Source organism: Triticum aestivum, chromosome 4A, assembly GCF_018294505.1.
Source record: "Triticum aestivum cultivar Chinese Spring chromosome 4A, IWGSC CS RefSeq v2.1, whole genome shotgun sequence".
Taxonomy (NCBI): domain Eukaryota; kingdom Viridiplantae; phylum Streptophyta; class Magnoliopsida; order Poales; family Poaceae; genus Triticum; species Triticum aestivum.
In genome coordinates this window covers 467,789,321-467,815,482 of record NC_057803.1, presented here as the reverse complement: position 1 = coordinate 467,815,482, position 26,162 = coordinate 467,789,321, and the positions used below count along the sequence as shown (strand labels likewise).

At 51.3% G+C, this 26,162-nt stretch overlaps 1 protein-coding gene across 1 annotated transcript; it reads left to right on the top strand.

Moving 5' to 3' along the window:
- Nucleotides 1-19,659: 19,659 nt before the first annotated feature.
- On the top strand, nt 19,660-22,023 carry LOC123086414 (cell division control protein 45 homolog). The gene has a single exon (XM_044508179.1). The coding sequence runs from the start codon at nt 19,826-19,828 to the stop codon at nt 21,656-21,658; it is 1,833 nt and encodes a 610-aa protein (XP_044364114.1). The 5' UTR covers nt 19,660-19,825; the 3' UTR covers nt 21,659-22,023.
- The last annotated feature ends 4,139 nt before the right edge of the window (nt 22,024-26,162 follow it).

Sequence of the window (26,162 nt, the reverse complement as noted above, 5' to 3'; positions counted from 1 at the left end):
CATCACATTGCTTTTGGCAAGTGGCGGGAGCAGTGTGGATGCAGGAACATAACCAGACTCATCTTTGCTGCTCCTAGCTACAGCTGGTGCGTTGGGTATGTCTGTTGATTTCTTGCGGGGGCTACGACGCCTCGGTGGAAGACCAGCATGCGAAACAGTCGCCTTAGCAGTATCTACACCAACAAGAGTTGGAGCTGTTGTGCCAAGACTCTCACTTGCAGATGGCACATCATTATGAACTGCCGCCTCAGCCACTTCTGTCGTGGACATAGGAGTGCCACCACGTACGCGCTTGGAATCAGTGTCAGATGAGCGGGAATCTTCCTTGCTTAGGTTGGTCTCGGGAGCGTCCACTTCAACGCTTGCTGATGGGGTGGCATGGCTCACAGCAGCGTCCTTCATTGCCAGAAGAGTTGGCAATATTTCAGCTGTCCTGGCAGATACCGACTCGTCACTCCCCGATGTACGGATGCCTGTTGTTCTAACCTGCACATCTGCAACCGACGGAGATGGTCGGCCACTTGCGTCAGAGTTAGTGGGAACAGTTGACGGTGCAACAGCAGTTTTGTCGACTGGCGCCTCGTGAACATCTGAGTTGCCCCTGTTGACAACTTTGAATGAAGGCGTTCGAGTGGGTCCCTAATGATATGCTTGGACCCGCGTGAATTAGTCTTCTTCACCCTGCAAAAAAGAAAAGCACGTGAAAAAGGTATTAAAAATGAACAAAAATATATTTGCCATAGTATAAAATCTAAAAAATGAAAAATAGGTGGAAAAGCTGGTAGTTGCCATGTAAGGGAAATATGAGTTGCCATGTGGCATATTTAGCAGTTGCCATGCAATTCCAGCAAAGTTGCCATGCTAGCCAACTTGAAGAATGATAAAAATGTTTGATCTGCCAGGAATGCAATTTCAAAACTAGGTATGGGATGAGCACACTAGCCAATGGAAAGATGGCAGTTACCATGTAGGTACAAAAGAGTTGCCATTTGACCTAGATAGCAGTTGCCATGTAAAAACAAGCAGGAGTTGCCATGCAGTTAAAAAAAGGAAGGAAATCATTTGAAAAAACAGCAGTTGCCCCATGTGGGGACGATGATAGAAGCCCATGTGGCAAGCTGAACGGATGCATTGAAAAATCAAAAAATATAGCACTACGTCAATGAAAGCACATGGAAAACCTACTTCTTGACTGGCTTTCTCAGGTCTGGCAGCATGACAGGATCCCCAGTGTTGGACGTCGCCGTACGAGGAGATGACCTGGTGGAAGGGGTGTCACCAGCAATGGGGGCACCTTTGTTCAACCAAGCAGAAACACGGGTTGGCGTTGGTGCCTGTTTCTTCGTAACTGCTCGTCCACCAGCTGTCGCCTCCCTGCACGTATAAGATGGAGGAAACAAGAGGTGGCAATTGTCAGACAGGAAACTCGTTGTCGCGCTTAGCAACAACAAATGCAAAAGGGGATCAGTCTGTTTCAAAAATGTAGACAAAACAAAAAACTAAAATTAAAGTCGAACCTCCTCCTAGCAGCTACGGGATCGGTCCTAGACCTCTTGCCAGGAGAACCCTGCGCAACATCCTCTGGAGCCCTCCCCCTCTTTGATGGCAACACGCCCTCGCCTCTCGCAGCCATATGTTCTTTGACTTTCTCCGGTGGGGGGACATCTCGTGCATCCTTGCCCTTCTTACCACCTGCACGAACTTCAACGTGTTCATCATCATCGGTGTCCTGTTGCACGTTCTCCATGTCATCGTCGTCATCCTTGCTGAGACCAGCGTCTCCATCTAGTTCATCTTGTGTGTTAGCAAGCTCTTGGGAACTCTTGTAGTCATACCGACCACGGCAACCAGTTGGCCGATGTGTTCATTCTGGGACAAATGTAGTGAACTGCCTCGCAACCGCGTCGCTGTCGGAGCCATTAAGGGATGTCCACCCCTCAACCAACTTCCCGAGCAAGTCGGTCATTCTGGATGCAAACTGCCCAATTAGATGCTCAACAGGTGCCCTCGCATATGCACGAAATAAGAAGCAACAGTAACCAACCATATTACAGTCACTAGCACGACATCAAAAAAAATGCAAGGCAACCATAGATATATGTCTTTGATTACCTCAGTAGGGCAAGACGGAGCTGAGTGCACATCCATCCACTTTCCAAAGTTTTGAGGCCCCCCAAACACGCTGTAGTCTATAGCATGCTTGGCCATCAGCTAGAAAAAACAAAAAAAATATAGCTAGGATGTAAGAGAGAGAATGATGAACACTGACTAGCGGTTCATGTGTTGCAAAATACAAAAAAGAAGAAGACGCGAATATAAGTTTCAGCACGAATGACAGAGTTGCCATGTGGAGTGAGACATGGATACCATACTCAGACAGCCATGGCTAACAAATGTAGTCATCTCTTGTTAACCACGGACGGTTGCCACACGACGATATGTTATGCCGCAAAAATTTGTAAGAATGCCGTGTAGAGAAAGAAACCAGAGCTAACCTGCAGTTTTCCATATTTGGTATCAGTTATCCTGTCTGCAGCAAGCACAGCCTTGATAGCATCGATAGTCCACGCAGAAACAACAAACTTGTGCATAGGCGGCGGGCCTCCTGTCCCAGTGAAATCCACGATGGACAGATCAAGACAGTCGACGTACATGAGCTGATGTACAACAATTTTAAAAATAAAGAAATATCAGTTGCAATCATGGTATTTTACGAAAAAAACAGGATAATATATATGTTCCTACGATCATCAAGTTGAAGTGCATGAAAAAAGAGAGAAAGAATAAGTTGTCATCTGTATGTGCTAGTTGCCATCATAGTGTGATGGCAGTTGCCATCATAGTATGATGGAAATTGCCATATTGTCATGATGGCAATTGCCATATTGTTATTATGGCAGTTGCCATCTTGTTATGATCAGGTTGCCATGCATGAATAAAAGGTGTTAAAAAGAGTGTTCACAAAAAGGACTGGTAAAAAAATACCAATAAATGCAGTCGACAAACCTTCTGGTACATCTTGCTTGAGAATGCATCATGCAGGAAGTCGGCAATGAACTTACACCAATTCATGTTCTTCACATCTTTCAGATTCACCTGCACCGCACAAAATTCAGGACAACGAGTTGCCGCATCAGAAAATCAAATGGAAAAAACATCAAAAAACACTGGTAGTGACTAGCTTGCACATGACATCGGAGCAAAAAAAATTGAAGGAAAAATAATGTAGTAAAGATAGATCATTCACCAGGATGGGGAAGCATTTGTTGCTTGGGCGAAGAGAAGTGGTCGGCGCGAAAACAGCTGAGATGAGGTACATGAGTAGTTTCATCTAAAAAACCTCGCCATGGGTTGTCATGGCCTGCAGCGAATCTGCCAGTACAGACGTGTTCGGCATGGATTCCAACCCAGAAAACAAACGGGGGAACAACGTTTCCTCGATCTTGTTATTGACCTCATACAGGACTTTGATTTGTCCACGGGGCACACCCAAAGTGTAGAACACAGATTCCTCGTTCAACGGCAGTCTTCCACGTCCTGGAATCACAAATTCCCTGGAGGGGGGGTCGTAAATCTCACCAAGTCAGTCGCACACAGGGTTGACTAGATTCGTGCACCAGACATTCATCATAGCCTGCATACCCATCTCAGCAGCAGCTCCCTTCTGATCGTCAGTAAACCTGTCAGTCAATGAAGTCAGTCGTTCCTGGGAGGCCCTGTTGCGAGTACGTTTCTTCTTCTGCAAAAAACAGACAAATGATCAGTTGTTGCCATGTTTTCACTGTCATGAAATTTTAGTTCATGACAGACGACTGCAAAGCTTGAGGTGGCAACCAATAACATATGAAGGAGGAAGAGGGTGTGTGGACAGTTACCTCGTCGCCCTCTTTTCGCCGTCCAGTTGCCCGATTCCGCTGTGGTGGATCCATGAAATCATCATCATCGTTTTGATGATCGCCGCGAGCCATTCTGCTGAGGTAAGAACATACCAAATTGTCACTGTGGAAATGAAAAATGCATGAAGTAAGCAGTTGTCACCTAACAGAATGTCTTTACCGCATGGGCTCGAGTGAAAAATGTCAAATAGTGAATGCAAAAATATCACATGAACACACACACACCCTCCCTATGATTGTCGAAAACATAAATGTGGCAATTAAGCACATTGGTTACATTTGAAAAAAATGTACAGATCATAAATGCACTTAAAAATAAAAATGTTGAAGTTGCCATGTTAGCACAAGATAGTACGGAAAGAAAGTCACAAAATCCTCCACTGCAGAAACCTAACATGTGGCAGCTCACACCCTGTACTCGTACAACAAATGACTTGCCATGTGTTTCAATGGCAAAAATGTGCTAGGTTGAAATTGCCATGTTAAAATGCAACACAGATATCATAAGTGTGTTCAGATATCACAAAGCGATGAAAAACATATAATGAAAAACCTGAAAATTGCCACAGTGTGTTCAGATATCACAAGTTAGCATGGCAAAAACACGAAAATTGCGTCTGCCGTACAATGAATTTATCACATTATACTGAATGTAACATGGCAACAGACATGCTGTGTTCAGACAAAGACTTGCCACATGGAAAGCATATATATGGCATCTGACACAGTTGATGTGCAAATTAGTTGCCATGTTATGCAGCCAATTTGCCACATTATCCTGTCTACAACATGGCAACAACCACAATGTGTTCATACTCTATTGCCACAAGAATATACTATCCAGGTGGCAACATGCATAGTTGATGTGCAGATTAGTTGCCATCCAGTCCAATTGGTTACTGAAACTGCAGTGACTACCGATTTACTGCACTTTACATTCCTACAATGTGGCAACTATCACAATTAATCAGGAAAAATTAGTTGCCACATGGAAAAAGCATGTTTGTGGCAACTATGACAGTCATTCAGGAAATTAGTTACCACATGAAAAAAGCATGTTTGTGGCAACTATGACAGTCATTCAGAAAATTAGTTGCCGCATGGGAAAGAATGTTTGTGGCAACTATCACAGTCATTCAAGAAAATAGTTGCCGCATGGAAAAACATGTTTGTGGCAACTATCACAGTCATTCAGAAAAATTAGTTGCCATACAGTCATGATAGTTACTCAAACCACCACATTTGCCTTCATACTGCAGTTTTGAAAAACAACTAACTAGATCTAGGGTTCAATGGCAAATGTAATGACTTGAAATTCATCCCCAAAATTCTCCCCGAACTGATTGCAAATACCAATTTGAAACAATGCGCAACTATCAGATCGGAAAACAATGACCCAATCCCAAGGCACAACCAGTGTGTGTCTCCGGACAGGCAGAACCACACCGACAAGACCGCCACCACGGCGGCGATGAAACTGCCCAGTGCCATCGAAAACGGCAAGCATAGGACTTCGCCGGCGGCGGCAACGCCGGCGCATCGCCAAATCGCCTGAATCTCTACGAATCTCGAGCGAAGCATCGAACACCGAGGGAAGGGGAGAAAAATGCAGGCAAGGATTGTGAGAGTGGGAGCGAGCATTACCTTCAATCTGTAGGCGCTCCGGCGAGGCCGCTCCGGTCCGGCGAGCACCACCGACGGCCGCGAACTCCGTGCCTCCGCCGTCGCCTTCTCCTCTCGCCTTCTCTTCCAATCGAATGAACTGCGGGGTGGGTTGGGTGAGTAATGAAGTGGAGAGTAAATGGAACCATGAGGGGAGGGGGGCGAAGTGCGCGACATGGTTGACGGCAACCACAGTTCGTGCATGGCGTGCGGGCGTAGAGTAGTTCCACCGCATGCCTCCGAGTGGCAACCGTTGACCGCCGGGGGCAACCGGTGTCGTGGTTCTAAGTCTGACAGTAGAGTGGGGGGTAGGTATGGAGAGGCAAGGTCCTAGCTATGGAGAGGTTGTAAACACAAGAGATGTACGAGTTCAGGCCCTTCTCGGAGGAAGTAAAAGCCCTACGTCTCGGAGCCCGGAGGCAGTCGAGTGGATCTTGCGTATATGGATTACAAGGTGTCGAACCCTTCTGCTTGTGGAGGGGGGTGGCTTACATAGAGTGCGCCAGGTCCCCAGCCAGCCCACGTAATGAAGGGTTTAAGGTGTATTAAGTCCGGGGCGTTACAGGTAGCGCCCCACATAAAGTGTCTTTACTATCATAAAGTCTACTTAATTACAGGCTGTTGCAGTGCAGAGTGCTTCTTGACCTTCTGGTGGTCGAGTGAGTCTTCGTGGTCGAGTCCTTCAAGTCAGTCGAGTGAGTCCCTGGTAGGTCGACTGGAAGGTGATCTCTTCTAAGGGTGTCCTCGGGCAGGGTACTTAGATCAGGCCCGTGACCCTACCCTAGGTATGTGACTCCATCATTAGCCCCCGAATGGATTGAGGCTTGAGTGATGAAGGAGTTGATGTTGTTTCCGATTAGCTTTTGCATACTGGTTGTGCGTTGTTTTTGAACCAAAAAATTCTCTCTGTTGATAGTGAACAACTTTTCTTCAGTCGACTCGATCCATTCTTCTTCTTCGTCGAGTGATCTTTTTGGACTTCGCTGATTTCCGAGCGACGGATCGCAGGAAATCCCGCGTCTGGCAGACTGATCTGCCGTCCGCGGATTCCGCGGGATACGGAATTTGGGGGAGCGCGCGAAGCGGAGCGGACCGCGGCGCTCGGATGGGACGGGGCATAGACGCCTCGATTCCCGCGCCGCTTTTTTCGCCACGTATCACGCTTGCGCAACTGTTACAGGATATGATTAGATCGACCGGGCCCACCTGTCATCCACTCGGAAGGGATCTTATAAATGGGCCCGGCGAGGGTTTTTTGAACAGTGCCTCAGCATTCTCTCTCTGCTCCCTTCGTCTCCGCCCAACGCGCACGCTCTCGCCTCCGCACAACTTCTCCTCACGCGCCTCGCCGGTAGCCATGGTCAAGGAGAAGACGGCGGCGCTGGAGCGCGCGAAGAAGGCGTCGGCGACGGAGAAGGCGAAGGGGAGATCCACCAGCCGCGGCGGGTCTTCGTCTAGATCTCGCCTGCCGAAAGGCTGGGTCCAGGGAGATTGGATCCAGTCGACCATCACGGAGAAGGATCTCCTCGACATGGCCAACGAGGGCCTGATCCCTCATGGAGCTGCGAGGCTTCCGGGGAAAGAGTGGCAGCCTCAGCCGGAAGAGGGTGAGTGCGTGCTTCTGGCTACCCATGTCGACCGCGGATTCTCTTTGCCGCCGAGCATTTTCTTCCGTGGTTTCTTGAACTTCTTTGGAGCGCAACTCCACCACTTCACCCCGAATTCTATCGCCTATCTTGCCGCGTTTGTGTCCATGTGTGAGAGTTTTCTGGGCTGTCGACCGCATTGGGGCTTGTTCAAGCACATATTCACGTGTCGCTCTCAAACCGTGAAGAAGGCGAGCCCAGGCGACGAAAGAACCCGAGTTGTCCAAATGTGTGGAGGTCTGGGGATCCAGGTGAGGAACAAGAGCACCTTCCCAGCCATGACATTTCCCGAGTCAGTCAGAGGCTGGCAGTCGACCTGGTTCTACTGCCAGGATCAGTCGACGCCGGGGCAGTCGAGTGGACTCCCTCAATTTACCATGGACCGAGTGAACAAGCCCTCCTCTCTGAAGTTGATTCCGGAGGAGAAAGCTGACGTGAAGATGCTGATGGAGCGCGTAGTTCAGTTGGTTCGGGAGGGAGTGACGGGTATGGATCTCCTGGAGGTTTTCCTTAGGCGTCGAATCCAGCCTCTTCAGTTCCGGAGCCATTGCATGTGGTTGTACTGCGGGACTGAGGATGTGACTCGGGTCAATCCAGAAACAGTCGACGATACCACTCTGGAAAGGTGGATGGCCGCTGTTACTGGGAACAAAGATAACCCTCGCGGAGCCAGAAGGATTCCTCCACTCGACTGCCACAGTGATCCAAACAAGGTATGTCTGCTCCACTTCCCATTGTATTCTCGTCACATTTATTTCTGTTTTCTCTGCTGATCGGTCGACTGATCTTTGTCTTGATGTCTATCAGGCCCTCACTGAGCTGTACTCGATGCCCAATGGAGCACAGGCTCCGACCGAGGAGGGAGAAGCGAGCGGGGGCGAGAGCCAGGAGGAGGAGTGGGACTCGGACGCCGCTGAGGCTGATGATGATGATGATGACGATGATGATGATGACGATGAGGACGAGGGAGAGGAGGAGGAGGAGGAGGTCGCACCACCGCGCTCGGAAAGGCGGTCGAAACTTGTCCATGACCCTGCGACCGAACGCGGCGAGGGGGTTGCGACTGTTACACAGTCGACCAAGCGCCCTCGGACCACCTCTCCGGCGCCGACTGAAAAGGCGTCGAAGCAGCCCAGGGCGGCCCCGTCGAAGCCGACCAAGCACCTGCCGAAGATGAAGGTGTCCATCCCCACCATATCAGGGTAATCGTGTTGCTTAAGTCTTCTTGTTTTGTGTGAACTTTATCTCTGGTTGGCGCTGGAGTTAGTCGACTGACTCTTTGGAGTTGCAGTGCTGCTACTTCTGAGACCTCGGCCCGGGCTGACGACCATGAGATGGAGGACGCAGCAACCTCAAAACCTGGTACTATACTCTTAACACCGTCTTTAGTCGACTGACTCATGATCTAATCCTGATTCTTTTCTGTAGCTCCATCCAATGTTGTTATCACTCTCCCTGATGATGATGAAGATGAGGAACCGCTGAAGTACAGAAGGAGTAGGAAAGCGTCTGCCAGCAGGGTGACCCAGGATGTGACGGTGCCTGAGACTCTGGTCGCGGAGGAGGAGAACACCACTCGACACACCGTGTCCTTCGCAGATCCACTGACGAGTGCTCCGCAGCCCTCCCTCTTCACGACGCACCACGTCCCAGAGGACCAAGCTGGCGCAGCGAAGGAGGCGATACGCCAGGCAGGGATCATGATGGAGCAGTTGAAGACCATCCGGGATGCGAGCCAGGCAGCTTACGACGCCAGTTCCGCCCTCCAAAGCAATGTTCAGGTCAGTCGACCACCGTTTGTTCTGTTAGGATATGCTATCAAAAACTTTTCTTTCCAGAATTTATAGTAGTCACCCACTGGGTGTGTCGAGTTAAACTCCGTGTTAGCGGGGGCACGCTGAGTGCACCCGCTGGGTGTAGTCCCCAAGGCTAAGGTCGACTGCTGGCAGTCGGCCTTAGGCTTTATAATTTCAGTCTTTCCGTCATTCGACTATGGCGACTGGATTTCGCAAACCGGTCGACTGGTCGACTCTGTCTCCAAGGCTAAGGTCGACTGCTGGCAGTCGGTCTTAGGCTTCATAAGTTCAGTCTTTCCGTCATTCGACTATGTCGAATGGATTTCGCAAACCGGTGGGGGCACGCTGAGTGCACCCACTGGGTGTAGTCCCCGAGACTGTGGTCGACTGCTGGCAGTCGATTACAGTCTTAAAGAATATATCTCTTTTTTGAGGTCGACTGGTCGACTTTATCTTCAATAGGATTAGTGGGGGCACGCTGAGTGCACCCACTGGGTGTAGTCCCCGAGACTACAGTCGAATGCTTGTATTCGGCTGTAGTCTTAGAAACGCGTGATTTTTCCTTTTTCACTCGGAAGTGAATTATATTTGACATTTAGTCGATTGGTTCTTCGCAGAACTCCTGTGATCTTGTGGCTCGCTACTCTGAGCTGGAAAACAAGCACATTCAGCTCGAGCTGAATTTGAAACTGGTTCAGGAGAATCTGACGAAGGCAAAGGAGGAGACCGAAGGTATGTTTGGTGAGACCTTGACGACTGCTTTTTCCCTTCATTTGTTTCAAAATCTGATCTTGCTGTAACTTGCAGGTAAGGTGAGGGAGGCCCAACGGAAGAAAGACCTTGAACTAGCTGAGAAGATCAAGCTTGTTGACGAGAAGTTAGCTTCAGTCGCAAAGCTTGAGCAAGAAAATACCAATCTGAAAGCTGCTCTTGGGAAGAAAAAAGATCTGGAGGCCTTCCTGAATGGTCTTGCCAAGAAGCTGTTTCTTATGCTTGAAGGTAAATCTCTATGCTCGGCAATCATTTCCAATCGTGGTTTTTCCATTCGACCATTGCCTTGACTCGGTGATCGTCCTTGCAGAATTTTGTCAAAACTTTGAAGAAGAAACTAGCCGGCTGGAACCAAACCTTGACCCCGTCAATTCTCCGGTGAACGACGAAGTTGCCATGAATGTTTTCCGACTGGAGTCCCGTGTTGCAGCTGTCGTGGACTATCTTGCAAGGCTGAAGGTCGCCACATCTCGCATCGACTCGACGCTCTGGCCTGGGGAGACACTCCAGAACGACCTCGAGTCGCTGATGGCTCGCTTGAACACAGTCCCTGGTCGAGTGCAGGAGTGGAAAAAGTCCTCGGCTCGGTGCGGTGCAGATGTTGCTCTGTGTCTGGCCCGAGTCCACTGCAAAGATGCGCGAGAAGACAAGCTGGCGGCCCTCCGGGTGGCCAACACCAAGAAACACGACTTCAGGTCCTTTATGGAAACTTTCCTTGCTGCTGCCACTCGGATCGCAGATGGAATTGATCTTGATGAGTTTGTTGCACCTTCCAGCCCTCCACAGGAGGGGTAAAAAACTTCTTCTAAACTTGACGCTTTAAATTTGCCTCGGTATGCCGAGTGGAGTTGTAACCGATAAACTTTAACAGGCTTAGTGCCTGAGCACTTTCGGTTCCTTTTGGAATCGATCCCAACTTGAACTTGGTGTTTGAATATGATTGCTTTTGGCTCGAAATGTCTTTTGCAGGCTCAAAGCAAGACGCTCACTGCAGTCGACTTATTCCTTAATCCACTTAGGCGAGCACTGGGCTGCAGCTAAGCCCTCGAGTGAGAGGTTTGCTCTTCACTCGGTATGATTTTCATAACTTAGGCGAGTACTTGGACTGCAGCTAAGCCCCCGAGTGAGAGGTTTGCTCTTCACTCGGTAGGATTTCTATATCTTAGGCGAGCACTGGGCTGCAGCTAAGCCCCCGAGTGAGAGGTTTGCTCTTCACTCGGTAGGATTTTTATATCTTAGGCGAGCACTTGGACTGCAGCTAAGCCCCCGAGTGAGAGGTTTGCTCTTCACTCGGTAGGATTTTCATATCTTAGGCGAGCACTGGGCTGCAGCTAAGCCCCGAGTGAGAGGTTTGCTCTTCACTCGGTAGGATTTTTATATCTTAGGCGAGCACTGGGCTGCAGCTAAGCCTCCGAGTGAGAGGTTTGCTCTTCACTCGGTAGGATTTCTATATCTTAGGCGAGCACTGGGCTGCAGCTAAGCCTCCGAGTGAGAGGTTTGCTCTTCACTCGGTAGGATTTCTATATCTTAGGCGAGCACTGGGCTGCAGCTAAGCCCCCGAGTGAGAGGTTTGCTCTTCACTCGGTAGGATTTTTATATCTTAGGCGAGCACTGGGCTGCAGCTAAGCCTCCGAGTGAGAGGTTTGCTCTTCACTCGGTAGGATTTTCTATATCTTAGGCGAGCACTGGGCTGCAGCTAAGCCCCGAGTGAGAGGTTTGCTCTTCACTCGGTAGGATTTTTATATCTTAGGCGAGCACTGGGCTGCAGCTAAGCCTCCGAGTGAGAGGTTTGCTCTTCACTCGGTAGGATTTTTATATCTTAGGCGAGCACTGGGCTGCAGCTAAGCCTCCGAGTGAGAGGTTTGCTCTTCACTCGGTAGGATTTTTATATCTTAGGCGAGCACTGGGCTGCAGCTAAGCCCCCGAGTGAGAGGTTTGCTCTTCACTCGGTAGGATTTTTATATCTTAGGCGAGCACTGGGCTGCAGCTAAGCCTCCGAGTGAGAGGTTTGCTCTTCACTCGGTAGGATTTTTATATCTTAGGCGAGCACTGGGCTGCAGCTAAGCCTCCGAGTGAGAGGTTTGCTCTTCACTCGGTAGGATTTCTATATCTTAGGCGAGCACTGGGCTGCTAAGCCCCGAGTGAGAGGTTGCTCTTCACCGGTAGGATTTTCATAACTTAGGCGAGTACTGGGACTGCAGCTAAGCCCCCGAGTGAGAGGTTTGCTCTTCACACGGTAGGATTTTTATATCTTAGGCGAGTACTTGGACTGCAGCTAAGCCTCCGAGTGGAAGTCTGGCTTACCACTCGGTAGGATTTTATTTAATCTTAGGCGAAACGGATTCGCAGCTAAGCCTCCGAGTGGAAGTCTGGCTTACCACTCGGTAGGATTTATTTAATCTTAGGCGAAACGGATTCGCAACTAAGCCTCTGAGTGGGAGTCTGGCTCACCACTCGGTAGGATTTTTACAAACTTAGGCGAAACGGATTCGCGGCTAAGTCACCCACTGAGGGGAAAATTTTATTGGACAAAATAAAAAGTGACAAAAATTATGGAGGAACTATGACACTATTATTTTGAGATCCATGAACTACAGAAGTACTTTATTGCAACTCATCCGAGTGATTAAACTTAAGTGTAAAATGGGCGGAGTAGTTCCGCATTCCAAGCTCGGGGCTCGTCGATATTATGTTCGACGTTGTAAAGACGGTACGCCCCGTTGTGGAGAACTTTGGTGACGATGAAGGGTCCTTCCCAAGAAGGAGCAAGCTTGTGTTGTTTCTTCTGATCCACTCGGAGAACTAAATCTCCTTCCTGGAAGGCTCGACCCCTCACATTTCTGGCGTGGAAACGACGCAAATCTTGTTGGTAGATGGTCGACCGGATCAGAGCCATCTCCCTTTCTTCCTCTAAAAGGTCGACTGCGTCCTGCCGCGCTTGTTCAGCTTCTGCTTCGTTGTAGATTTCAACTCGAGGAGCATTGTGGAGAAGATCACTCGGCAAGACTGCTTCAGCTCCGTAGACCAAGAAGAATGGAGTTCTTCCGGTCGACCGATTAGGTGTGGTCCGCAGTCCCCAAAGCACCGAGGGAAGTTCGTCGACCCAAGCTCCAGCTGCATGCTTGAGATCACGCATCAGTCGGGGTTTCAATCCCTTGAGAATCAGGCCATTGGCTCGCTCTGCTTGTCCATTCGACTGCGGATGGGCGACTGAAGCGTAGTCGACTCGTGTGCCTTGAGAGTTACAGAAATCTCTGAATTCCTCCGAGTCAAAGTTCGACCCATTATCCGTAATGATGCTGTGCGGGACTCCATATCTGAATATCAGTTCCCTGATGAAGCTAACAGCAGCACCGGCGTCAAGGTTCTTGATTGGTTTAGCCTCAATCCACTTGGTGAACTTGTCGACTGCCACCAGTACATGCGTGAAGCCACTTCGACCTGTTCTCAAAGGACCGACCATGTCCAACCCCCATACTGCGAAAGGCCAGACGAGTGGAATGGTCTTCAGAGCTGATGCAGGCTTGTGTGACATATTCGAGTAGAACTGACATCCTTCGCACTTATCCACTATTTCCTTTGCCATCTCATTCGCCTTTGGCCAGTAAAATCCGGCTCGGTATGCTTTGGCCACGATGGTCCGAGAGGACGCATGATGACCACAGGTTCCCGAGTGGATATCATTAAGGATGATTCGACCTTCTTCTGGTGTTATGCACTTCTGACCAACTCCAGTCGCGCTTTCTCTGTATAACTGTCCTTTGATTACGGTAAAAGCTTTAGATCGACGGACGATCTGTCGAGCCTCTTCCTCATCCTCCGGGAGCTCTTTTCTCAGGATATACGCGATATATGGAACTGTCCAGTCGGGAATGACCACCAAGACCTCCATGACCAAGTCGACCACTGCTGGGACTTCAACCTCAGTCGGATCTGTGGCACTCTTGGGCTGTGGAGCTTCTTCGGTGAAAGGATCTTCTTTGACTGACGGAGTGTGTATATGCTCCAAGAACACACCACTCGGAATGGCTTCTCTCTTGGAACCTATCTTTGCTAGATCATCAGCTGCTTGATTTTTCAGTCGGGGTATATGATGGAGCTCCAACCCCTCGAACTTCTTTTCCAGCTTCCTCACTGCACTGCAGTATCCAGTCATGGCTGGGCTTCTCACGTCCCACTCCTTCATCACTTGGTTGACCACTAAATCCGAGTCGCCATAGACCATCAGGCGACGGACGCCGAGTGAAATGGCCATGCGCAATCCGTATAAGAGGGCCTCATATTCTGCCTCATTGTTGGAGGAATCAAAGTGAATCTGGAGCACATATCTGAGCTTATCTCCTCTGGGGGAAACCAGGACAACCCCAGCACCGGAACCATTCAACATCTTAGAGCCATCAAAGAACATGGTCCAATGCTCCGAGTGAACTTCAGTCGGCTGCTGCTGTTCAATCCACTCGGCAAGGAAATCTGCTATTGCCTGGGACTTAATGGCTTTCTTTGCCTCAAACTTGATATCAAGGGGAAGAAGTTCAATCGCCCATTTAGCCACTCGACCAGTTGCATCTCTGTTGTGCAAGATCTCTGATAGTGGAGCGTCGCTGACGACTGTGATGGAATGATCAGAGAAATAATGAGCAACCTTCTTTGTGGTCATGTATATTCCATACACAAGCTTCTGATAATGAGGATATCTTTGCTTGGATGGAGTCAAGACTTCAGACAAATAATACACTGGGCGCTGAACTTTGAAAGCTTTTCCTTCTTCTTCCCGCTCGACCGTAAGCACAGTACTGACGACTTGTCCTGTGGCTGCGATATAAAGCAACAAAGGCTCTTTGCTGATTGGAGCAGCAAGCACCGGCTGGGTGGAGAGCAGAGCTTTTAGCTCGGCAAACGCTGCATCAGCTTCTGGAGTCCACTCGAACTTGTCTGCCTTCTTCATCAGTCGGTAAAGAGGCAATGCCTTTTCACCGAGTCGTGAGATGAATCGACTTAATGCGGCCAAGCATCCAGTAAGCTTCTGGACATCGTGCACTCGCACAGGGCGTTTCATTCGGAGAATAGTGCCGATCTTCTCTGGATTAGCGTCGATCCCTCGCTCGGAAACGAGAAAACCGAGTAACTTGCCACCAGGAACTCCGAATGTGCACTTTGATGGATTGAGCTTGATATCATACCTTCTGAGGTTGGCAAATGTTTCGGCGAGGTCAGCGAGCAGGTCGGAACCTTTTCGTGACTTGACGACGATATCATCCATATACGCTTCCACATTCCGACTGATTTGAGTGAGTAGACACTTCTGAATCATTCGCATAAATGTGGCTCCGGCATTCTTGAGGCCGAATGGCATGGTGATATAGCAGAAGCACCCGAATGGAGTGATGAAAGCTGTTTTTACCTCGTCGGGTCCGTACAGACGGATCTGGTGGTACCCGGAGTAGGCGTCTAGAAAAGACAATCTCTCGCATCCCGCGGTCGAGTCAACAATTTGATCTATGCGAGGGAGAGGAAAATGATCTTTCGGGCAGGCCCGGTTGATGTGCTTGAAATCAATGCACATTCGGAGTGATTTGTCCTTCTTAGGAACCATGACGACATTAGCGAGCCACTCGGAGTGGTATATCTCTCGGATAAATCCTGCCGCCAACAGTCGAGCCACTTCCTCACCAATGGCTTTTCTCTTCTGGACGGCGGACCGCCGAAGATGCTCTTTGACTGGTTTTGCAGATGAGTCGACTCTTAGGCGATGCTCAGCCAGTCCCCTGGGAACACCTGGCATGTCAGCGGGCTTCCATGCAAAAATGTCCCAGTTCTCACGGAGGAACTGGATGAGCGCTTCTTCCTATTTCGGGTCGAGTGTCGTGGAGATGTGGGTCGGAGCTGCATCGGGGTCGGTCGGGTGAATGTGAACAGGCTTCGTCTCACCGGACGACTGAAATGCAGATTCTGTGGCGGGTTTCTTGGATCGCAGCAAGTCACTCGGATCTGCGTTTTGCTTGTATTCTTCGAACTCGACCGCTGTCACCTGGGAATCAGCAATCTTTGAGCCCTTCTGAAAGCACTCTTCTGCCTTTTTCCGATCACCGGTGACAGTGATCACTCCTTTGGGGCCGGGCATCTTCAATTTGAGGTACACGTAACATGGTCGAGCCATGAACCGTGCATAAGCTGGTCTCCCCAAAATGGCATGATATGCACTCTGAAAATCCACGACCTCAAACGTCAACTTCTCTTTGCGAAAATGTTTCGAATCACCAAACACCACGTCCAGAGCTATTTGGCCGAGTGACTCGGCTTTCTTCCCTGGTATAACTCCATGAAAGCTCATGTTACTGGTGCTCAGTCGGGACATCGGAATGCCCATTCCTTTCAGTGTGTCTGCATACAACAAATTCAGCCCACTACCACCGTCCATCAGCACTTTTGTCAGTCGAGTGCCTTCGACAACTGGATCGACCACCAAAGCTTGCCTCCCAGGGGTGGCAATATGAGTCGGGTGATCAGATTGGTCGAATGTGATGGGTGTTTGGGACCATCTCAGATAATTTGCTTTTGCTGGGGCAACCATGTTCACCTCACGGTTAATAACTTTCAATCGACTCTTGCTTTCCACATCTGCAAAGATCATCAGAGTGGAGTTGATATGCGGATATCCTTCCTCACTGTCCTCCTTGTCTTCGGCCTTGTCCGACTCCTTCTCCTTGTCTTTAGACTGTTTTCCCTGAAACTGCTGGATCAGGAGTCGACATTGGCGAGTGGTATGCTTCGGGTAGATGATATTCCCCTCTTCGTCTTTCTTCGTGTGGATGTGACACGGCATATCCATCACGTCGTTCCCTTCTTTATCCTTTACCTTCTTAGGGTTCCAGGATCCTTTTGGTTTCCCTTTAAACTTTCCCTGAGTCACGGCCAGAGCCTCCCCAGGAGCTGCCGGTTCAGCCTTCCGCTTCTGTTTCCGACTGGTGTTTCCCTTTTCCGACTGACTCGGCTTGTGCTTGCCGCTTCGGAGTCGGTCTTCTTCTTCGCCGTTGGCGTACTTGGTAGCAATCTCCATCATCCGACTCAAGGTCATGTCACCGGTTCGACCAAATTTCAAACTCAATTCTCTGTTCTTGACACCATCCTTAAAGGCGCAGACTGCCTGATGATCAGACACATTCTCCACAGTATGGTGCAAAGTGATCCATCTCTGAATATACTCCCTGAGGGTCTCATTGGTCTTCTGCACGCAGACTTGCAGCTCCGTCAATCCAGCCGGTCGCTTGCAAGTTCCTTCAAACGTTCTGATGAACACTCGGGACAGATCTTCCCAAGTGTAAATGCTGCTAGGAGGTAATTGAGTCAACCATGCCCTGGCAGAACCTTCCAGCATGAGGGGCAAATGCTTCATGGCCACCTCGTCGTTCCCACCACCAATCTGAACCGCCACTCGGTAGTCCTCAAGCCAAGTTTCAGGCTTAGACTCACCAGTGAACTTGCTGACTCCTGTTGCCAACCTGAAATTGGGAGGGATCACTGCGGCTCTGATAGCTCTGCTGAAACATTCAGGACCAGAAACATGCACTCGACTGCTCGTGGGCGCATCTCTGTCGAGTCCACCTCGATGGGCTCTGTTCCGGTCGACCAAGCCTTGCACGATAATGGATCGCGCGTCGAAGCCTGGTTCTCTAGGGTCGACTGGAACTCTTCGCCCCGCACTGAGCTGACGTCTGTCATCTTGCTGCCGAGGAGCGTAAGACCCACCCCTCGGAGGGGAATTGGGCACTCGACGCCTATCATCTCGGTCGTGTCGGTCTCCATATTGGTCTCGCCGATTCTCGCGCCCTTCACGCCGCGGAGGCGATCTGGGGCTGTGAGCCGACTGAACAGTATTCGCAGCGACGGATCGACTGTGAATTCTGTTGCGCGACTGCGATACGGCCGAATTCTGATCGCCTGCTGCCCGGAGCAGATCCCTGATCTGCATCAAGCCTCTGCCAGCTTCCGACTGAGAGGGCTGGATGGACTCTGCAATACGGGTCGCAGCTGCTAAATTCTGGACTGGGGTTCGATATACCTGAGTCGGCGGGAAGAGTTGACGTCGACTGGTGTCGGGAACTCGTTGCCGCGCGCGCTCGTCGAGTGCTCGCTGAAGATTCTCCAGTCGAGTGCGTTCGGCCAAATTGGCCAAACGCGCCTCCTCCAAGGCGCGAGCCTCGGGGGTTTCTCCTGCGATGGGAGTACGCAGGGCATCCACGTTCCTGCGGCGAAGTTCCTCTCTTTGCAGAGAGTCGAGTGGCTCGGGCTGGTACTCTTCGTGGTCTCGTGCGGGGTCGCCTCCGTCGCCTGCCCCACCATCACGGGCGAAGCCAGGGGGACTGCGGGCCCGTCGACCATCAGGATTTCCGCCGCTGGATCACTGCTATCGCACTCGGATGCAGTCTCTACGGAGCCAGTCGACAGATCGAACAGGCCGTAGAGAGATTCGTCGGGCTCGATTGCCGCAACTTGGGTGGTGGCCGTCTGGCGAGCCACCGCGTGCCTCACCCACCGCTGAAGCCTCGACCGGCCCGAGCGCTTACGCTGGCGGGAGACCGGGAGGGTGGCCGACGGGGGAGTCGACCGATACGGGGTCGACGGTTGCCGCAGCAGAACGCCGCGGACACATGCGCGAAAATGCGTCGCACCGCGGACGGGGAGCGCATCGACGTCGAGTGGAGCCTCCTGGAGCCAGGCGGAGTCGTCGGCGACGAAGGTGAGAGCACCGAGACGGATCTCTCGACCCTCGACCAAAACTCCAGCAGCCACCATGATGAAAGTACTCGGAAGAATCGCAACTTCTCCACAAAATCGCTAAAACACCTGCCCCACGGTGGGCGCCAACTGTCGTGGTTCTAAGTCTGACAGTAGAGTGGGGGTAGGTATGGAGATGCAAGGTCCTAGCTATGGAGAGGTTGTAAACACAAGAGATGTACGAGTTCAGGCCCTTCTCGGAGAAAGTAAAAGCCCTACGTCTCGGAGCCCGGAGGCGGTCGAGTGGATCTTGCGTATATGGATTACAAGGTGCCGAACCCTTCTGCCTGTGGAGGGGGGTGGCTTATATAGAGTGCGCCAGGTCCCCAGCCAGCCCACGTAATGAAGGGTTTAAGGTGTATTAAGTCCGGGGCGTTACAGATAACGCCCCACATAAAGTGTCTTTACTATCATAAAGTCTACTTAAGTACAGGCCGTTGCAGTGCAGAGTGCTTCTTGACCTTCTGGTGGTCGAGTGAGTCTTCGTGGTCGAGTCATTCAAGTCAGTCGAGTGAGTCCCTCGTAGGTCGACTTCTAAGGGTGTCCTCGGGCAGGGTACTTAGATCAGGTCCGTGACCCTACCCTAGGTATGTGACTCCATCAACCGGTGTGTGGGCGAACACTCTCACACACCACACACACACGACTTGTCCTACGTGGCACACAAAATCAGCCAAAACGTGTCAAGATTCGTGCAGAAACTGTTGAACGGTGATGGGTGCGTGTGGTCGAGTTGCCAGACACTCATACGTGTGGGCCTTAACATTTCCGTTTTTCAATGAGATGAGGAAGGGACATGATTGATTTCAAGATACTAAGTGTTGTCAACAAATTGAAGTAAAGAAGTAGGGTCTTTTTGCAAAAATATAACAATTTACCTCATAGTCGTTTGATGCAGATATGATAATCAAAAATAACAGATGACACACAACATCATCAGCAACTGAGTTTTTTTTATAAAAGTAGAGAAAAGATGAGTGTATTTATCTATGTATAATACGTGTGTTTTTGTACCGTGTTAAAAAACACAATTAATCTTGATGTAAAAAACAATTATAATCGTGTGTGTCTGTGCCGAGCCCACATTTCGAATCGATCCCCAAATCCGAAAACGCGGAGCCTTCACTCCGTCCGAAAGCCGAAAATTTCGGAGTCCCTCCCGTCCTCCCTTGCTCTCGCCGCTATCCATTCCCGCACAGCAAAACACCCAAATCCAAATCCAAGTCCAAACCCCTCTCCGCCATTCCTCGAATTTTCCATTTTCGATATTCATGCTGCAATGGTGCGTGAGCTCCGCGCCGACTCCTTCTACGCCCACCTCCGCGCCGCCGCCGCAGCGGTTTCCTCCGCCTCCCCTCTCCTGATCCTCCCGTCCGCGGCCGACGCCGACTCGCTCTGCGCGCTCAGGATCCTCACCCACGTCCTCTCCGCCGACTCCGTCCGCTTCTCCGTCTACCCCGTCGCCTCCACCGCCGATGCGGCCGAACTCCTCGCCTCCTTCTCCGGCGTCGCCGCGTCCTCATCCCAGTCGCCGCCGCCGCTCTGCGTACTACTCATCAACTGGGGCGCGCGCTGCGACCTCCTCCGCGGCGTCCTGCCGCGCGGCTCCACCGCCTTCGTCGTGGATTCGCACCGCCCCGTGAACCTCCGCAACCTCGCCGCGGGGAACGACCGCGTCGTCGTGCTCTTCACCGCTGATGACGAGCGCGCCGCCGACCTGTCGTATGACTTCGACGTGTCCTCCCTTGCCGACGCCTCCGACCTAACGGCCGAGGGGGACGCGGACGACGACCACCTCCGCGCCTCCGAGGAGTCAGATGCCTCGGATTACGATTCCGACGCCGAGGGAGGGAGGAGGAAGAGACGGCGGGCGCCCGATGACGCGGAGGCGGACGGCGGCGATCCGGTGAGGCTGTTCGGGAGGCTGCGGCGGGAGTACTACCGGCTCGGCACCTTCCACGGGAAGCCGTCGGGGTGCCTCATGTACGACCTCGCCCACGCGCTGCGCAGGAACACCAATGAGCTCCTCTGGCTTGCCTGCGTCTCCCTCACCGACCAGTTCGTCCACGAGCGCATCACCAGCGAGCGCTACCACGACGCGGGCATGAAGCTCGAGCAGCACATCAACGGATCCGGCAACCTCGATCCGTCCGGCGTCGGCTCCGTGGTCACGCTCAAGGACGGGACCAGGATCCGTGCGCCCGAGACCTCCCGCATCGCCTACGAGGACGAGCCGAGGCTTATGCTGCTGCGGGAGTGGAGCTTGTTCGACTCCATGGTCTGCTCCTCTTATGTCGCGACGAGGCTCAAGACGTGGAGCGACAACGGGCTCAAGAAGCTGAAGCTTCTTCTGGCGAGGATGGGGTTCCCGCTCGCCGACTGCCAGAAGGGGTTCCAGTACATGAGCATGGAGGTCAAGAGGAAGATGCGCGATGAGTTTGACCGCTTCCTGCCGGAGTATGGGCTCACCGAGTTCTACTACAGAAGCTTCCTGCGGGTGCACGGGTACAAATCCAAGGTCTCTGCTGCGGATGTTGTGTATGGCGTCACAGCTTTGCTTGAATCTAAGAGTGCCGAGTCCAATGACTCGAAGGAATGTTCTGCTGCTGAGCAACTCTGGGTTGCATACTCTGCGTTGTCTCCGAGCAATGTGGATCAGCTGCAAAAAGGAATGCAATCTGCCATTGAGATACAGAGGGCTATATTGAGGCAAGGGAGCTCGGCGATCACCAAGAGCGGCTTCATACGGAGCGCAAAGAAGTTCAGGTGGGTGAAGCTCGATGACCCAGTGGACACGAGCAAGCTGTGCCACCCTCAGGCGCTTACCAAGTTCTGCTTCTTCCTGATGGATGCACTGAAGGAACGGGGTGCAAGGATGAAGCCACTGGTGTGTGCTTGCTTAGGGAGGGAGCCTGAGAAGGTGCTGGTAGTTGGGGTATGGGGGAAGCCCAGGCTTGGGGCAGTTCAGGGGAATTCGTTCGGTAATGCATTTAGGTCAGCGGCAGAGGAGATTGGCGCAGACTATTTCCATGACATGTTTGAGTCATCATGGATTGTTCTTGACGTTGTTGCTGTCAGTTCTTTCATGATTCGGTTAACGGAGAAGCTGTAATGATGGTACGCGCTGGTCTGTGCTAGTTATCCTTTTTAGCTCCTAAACAAGAAGGGACTTGAGGCTTGATTCTGCCTCCAAATATAGGAGCTTCAGCCCTGGCGGTACATGACATGTATTTTCTCCTTATCCACCTGAACTTTTTCATGATCATGTTTTGCAGCGAGAAAGGAGGTTTTTCCACTGTTAGCCACTTCAATTAGCAAATGATAGATCAGTAAAATTCAGATGCAAACCTTGTCACACTATGGAGATGGACAAGGTATATGGTACTGTTGACCTGATAATGTACATTGTATCTGTGCTTGCATAAGCACGTGCCTTCTGATTATAGAAAAGTGTCGTCTCCTCTTTTTGTGCCACTAGAGTTACTTGAAGTTCTTGAAGTGTGTAAACTAACGAGCCTTTTTTGAATATGTGGTGTTGATGTTATTAGCACAAGCTAACTTAAATGGATATTTGTTTTAGGACTGTGGGGCTGTTGCCTCACAGTAAATAGTAAAGAAAAATGCATATTTGTTTTTAAAAAAATTGTGTGGATGCATTTGGTTGTCTCTTTGTAATACCCCAGGAGGGAGAAGAGGGAGAGGAGATCCAGATCGAGGCAAGAGGGGAGAGGATGGCTTGGAGAGGAAGGAGGATGGATTGCAGAGGAAAGTTTCAGACACAAGAATTGTCCACACGCACACACACCCACGGCCACAGGCGGCCTCCTTTTACACCACCCACTCACGCCACTCGGGTGGCCAGCTGGCTGGGCCCACCAGCCAGCTCTAGAGCACACTAATCAGAGGTTAGGTGTCTTCTTCTTCTTCTTCTTCTGGCTGGGTACGGGCGCGTGTTCGCGGGGACCGCGCCCTCCACCAGCGTGACGGCGTGGTCGTACTGGCGATGCGGAGGGAGCCCATGCGGTGCCGCGAACACGTCGGCGAATTCCGCGAGCAGGTCCGTGAGCGGTGTTTGACTTGCACATTTGCGAGCCGGACGCAGTGCGGGGCCGCAGGTGTCCACCATGGCCATGGCCCAAACGTCGTTGCCGGCGATCATCTTGCGCAGCTCCTCGGACCCGACGGCCTTGAGCGAGGTGGCCGGCTTGGGGAACACGCCGCGCAGAGTGACCTCTTCGCCATCGTGCTAGAACTTCACCCACCTGTCCTGCCAGTGGCACGTCATCGGACTGTTCTGGGCAAGCCAGTCCATCCCTAGAATGCCGTCGTACGTTCCGATCTCCAGCTTGCGCATGGGCGTCGCGAAGGTGTGGCCCTGCATCCACCACTTGAGGCCGGGCACCATGCGCGTGTAGGTAAGCTTGTCGCCGTTGGCCACGCGCACCTCTGTCGGCGGCATCTCTTCGGTGGCGAGGCCGAGGCGATCGACAAACGCCTTGTTGGCGAAGCTGTGGGTGCTGCCCGAATCGAGCAACAGGAGCATGACCTGGTTTCCGACGAGGGCGCGCAGCCTGATTGTGGTCGTGGAATCCGTGCCGTCGAGCGCCTGCGACGAGAGGAGACAGCATTCTGGCGCGTCCGCGGCCAGAGCAGGGGGTTGCGCCGTCGGGCCCGGGTCGTCGAGCAGCTGTATGGCATGGATGGTGTCGTCTGAGAGCACCTCACCGTGGTCACCCACGTTGATTGTGAGCAGTTGCGCGGGCTGGGCGCAGCGATGCTCTCTGGAGTAGTGATCGCCGCACTTGAAGCAGAGGTTGTTCGTGCGACGGAAATCGCGTAGCTGCCGTTCCCGCGCGTACTCGTCTCCTTGGGCGCGAACCGGCGCGGCCACGACACGCTTTGGCAGTGCCGCTGCAGCTGCTGTTGGTGGTGGGCGGCCCGCAGGCGTGATGCGGGGTCGCGCGCGGGTCGTGCCCAGCTCTTCCTCTTGGATGCGCGCGAGCACCGAGGCGCGTGTGATGCTTGAAGGTGCTTGAAGACGCACCGGGGCACGCAGCTCGTCCTTCAGGCCGAGGAGGAACTGCGTCACGAAGAACTTGGTGTTGATTGACGGATCGAGCACGAGCAAGTGGTACATTTGCTCGTCGAACGCGGCGCTGTACTTGGCGACGGTGCCTGTTTGGCGGAGTTGAAGCAGCTTGTGCATCACCACCTCAAACTCGTCGGTGCCGAACTCCTCCAGGATCGCCGACGTGAAGACGTCCCACGTGATGTTGCGATGCGTCTGACGGAACGCTTGAAGCCAGTGCGCGGCCTGGCCGTCGATATAGAGCGCCGCGGTGGCGACCCAGTGGTGGGCAGCCACCTTGTAGAGCTCGAAGTAGGCGAGGCAACGGTCCAGCCACAAGTATGGTGCTGTACCGTCGAACTTGGGAAAATCGTGCTTCGGGGGTTTGTGGAACTCGTTGGTGTGGTAGCCCGTCGGAGACGCGGTCGGCGCGGCGACAAATCCGCCCTGTGGTGGCACGGGAAGGAGAGGCGGGCGGTGGTCGCCCAGACGTGCGTGCGACGACAACGGGCGTGCCAGATCTGGTACGGGGCGCGGCGATGGAGGAGGAGGAGGGGGCGGTGGAGGTTGCTGTTGAGGTTGCGCGGGCTGGTGAAGATGCGTGGTGACCGAGCCTGATTGAGAGGCCGATCCTTCCACCGTCTTGCGGGTGAGGTCGAGGTCCGCCTGGGTCAGATCAAGCTGCCGCGAGAGGCCGCGCATCTCCTGCGAGATCTGCGCGTTGAAGGCGGCCTGGAGCTCGATCTGTTTCTCGTGCGCCACCTTCTGGTCGTCGATTCTGGCGAGCAGCGTCTCCAGCATCTTGGTGATGTTGGTGTTCCCCTCGTCCATGGCGGCGAGAACTTGCCGCGTCGCCGCCGAAGCCTTGGAAGGAGCCGTTGTCCTGCTCGAAAGGGCGTCGAACCCCGCGACGGATTTCATGCGGCTCGCCGGAGCAAACCACACCGGCGCGGTGGATGTTACCGATTCCCAATCAAGCAAGGAAGAAAAATTTCGGCGGTTTGATGGCTCTGATTACCAATTGTAATACCCCAGGAGGGAGAAGAGGGAGAGGAGATCCAGATCAAGGCAAGAGGGGAGAGGATGGCTTGGAGAGGAAGAAGGAGGATGGATTGCAGAGGAAAGTTTCAGACACAAGAATTGTCAACAAGCACACACACCCACGGCCACAGGCGGCCTCCTTTTACACCACCCACTCACGCCACTTGGCTGGCCAGCTGGTTGGGCCCACCAGCCAGCTCTAGAGCACACTAATCAGAGGTTAGGTGTGACACTCTTGATCAGGATAGATGTTTATAAATGTATAATAGTCCTTTCACAAATTTAGTAGGTCATTGTAAGAATTTCATTTACCCAATCCTCCTCTCCCATATTTTTCTTAGTTCTTACAATGCGAAGACGATGCTATAGAAAACAAAGCCCTTCTGTTGCAGCAAATAATTTATTTAGTTGTTCCACAAAGATATAATCAATTCGTTGAATGCCACTCAAAATGTGTTAGTTGTTGCAAACTTGATTAGTCTGAAAGAATATACTTCAAATTTTTTATCAAGCATGAAACTGAGTGATTCAGACCATGTTGGTTGATATGCCAGTTGCACCGCGCTAACCAAGTTCCATAATGTGGAAATCTTGGCATCTTAATCAACTATTGCAAATTCATAGGTCCATAAGGAGTACAGTAAAAATATATACATGAAGTGTTTGTTATCTGTGTGGATCATCTCAATTGTTTATGACTTGATAAATAAGTAGATGATCTTTTTGTATGGCGACTCTTGCATCCTATGATTGACATCTATTTATAAAGAGAGAAAACGACAGTCCAGCACTCTTGCTAGACTTGTGAGTTGTGATTAAGGATCTTAGTTTCTTCTCCTAGAGCTTTTCTTGTTCAAAGTGGTTATGTGGGTTTGCCTCTTTGCAATGCACCATGTTTATATGTAATTTTGCCATCTGAATCTGAGTTTTATTTGAATTTTAACTCTTCCCTGGAGGTGTCTTAGAACAGCTACAAGTTAACAGAGCCTTTTCTGCCTTTCCTGACGTTGCCTGCATCCATGCTCAAATCCTCAATTGTAAGTTTCTCTTCTTACCATATACCTGCTTGATTTTGGGTTGTTAGGAACAAACAGATCTTCATTTGTATCATCACGTCAGTATTACAAAATTTATAGTATTGTCAGGTGAATTTTCCCTCCTCTTTTACTCCGGTTCTTTGGTAAGTCAGGCTGCAGGGGAGTAAAAAAACATTTGTTTTTTTCGTCCTTGCTCTACTGGTTTACCTAAACAGACCATGCACTTTACAACCTGTGGCTATTTCTGTCACGTGCAACACATATTTTCCTGTGCTTAGGTCAGCTTAGGAAGTTAGAATGGCCCATCAACTGTTGACAAAGGTCAACACATGCTGAATAACCATTTAACTAACTTTGATGCATTCTTCCATACAACTGCATTACTTCTGGAGTTAATGCATTCACTGATTCACATGGGCGATATGAACAATTGAAGTTTGACAATGACATCAAATTATGTATCTTTTTTT

Excerpts from the sequence above, each read along its gene's own strand:
- LOC123086414 (XM_044508179.1), top strand. The coding sequence starts at position 19,826 with ATGGTGCGTGAGCTCCGCGCCGACTCCTTCTACGCCCACCTCCGCGCC.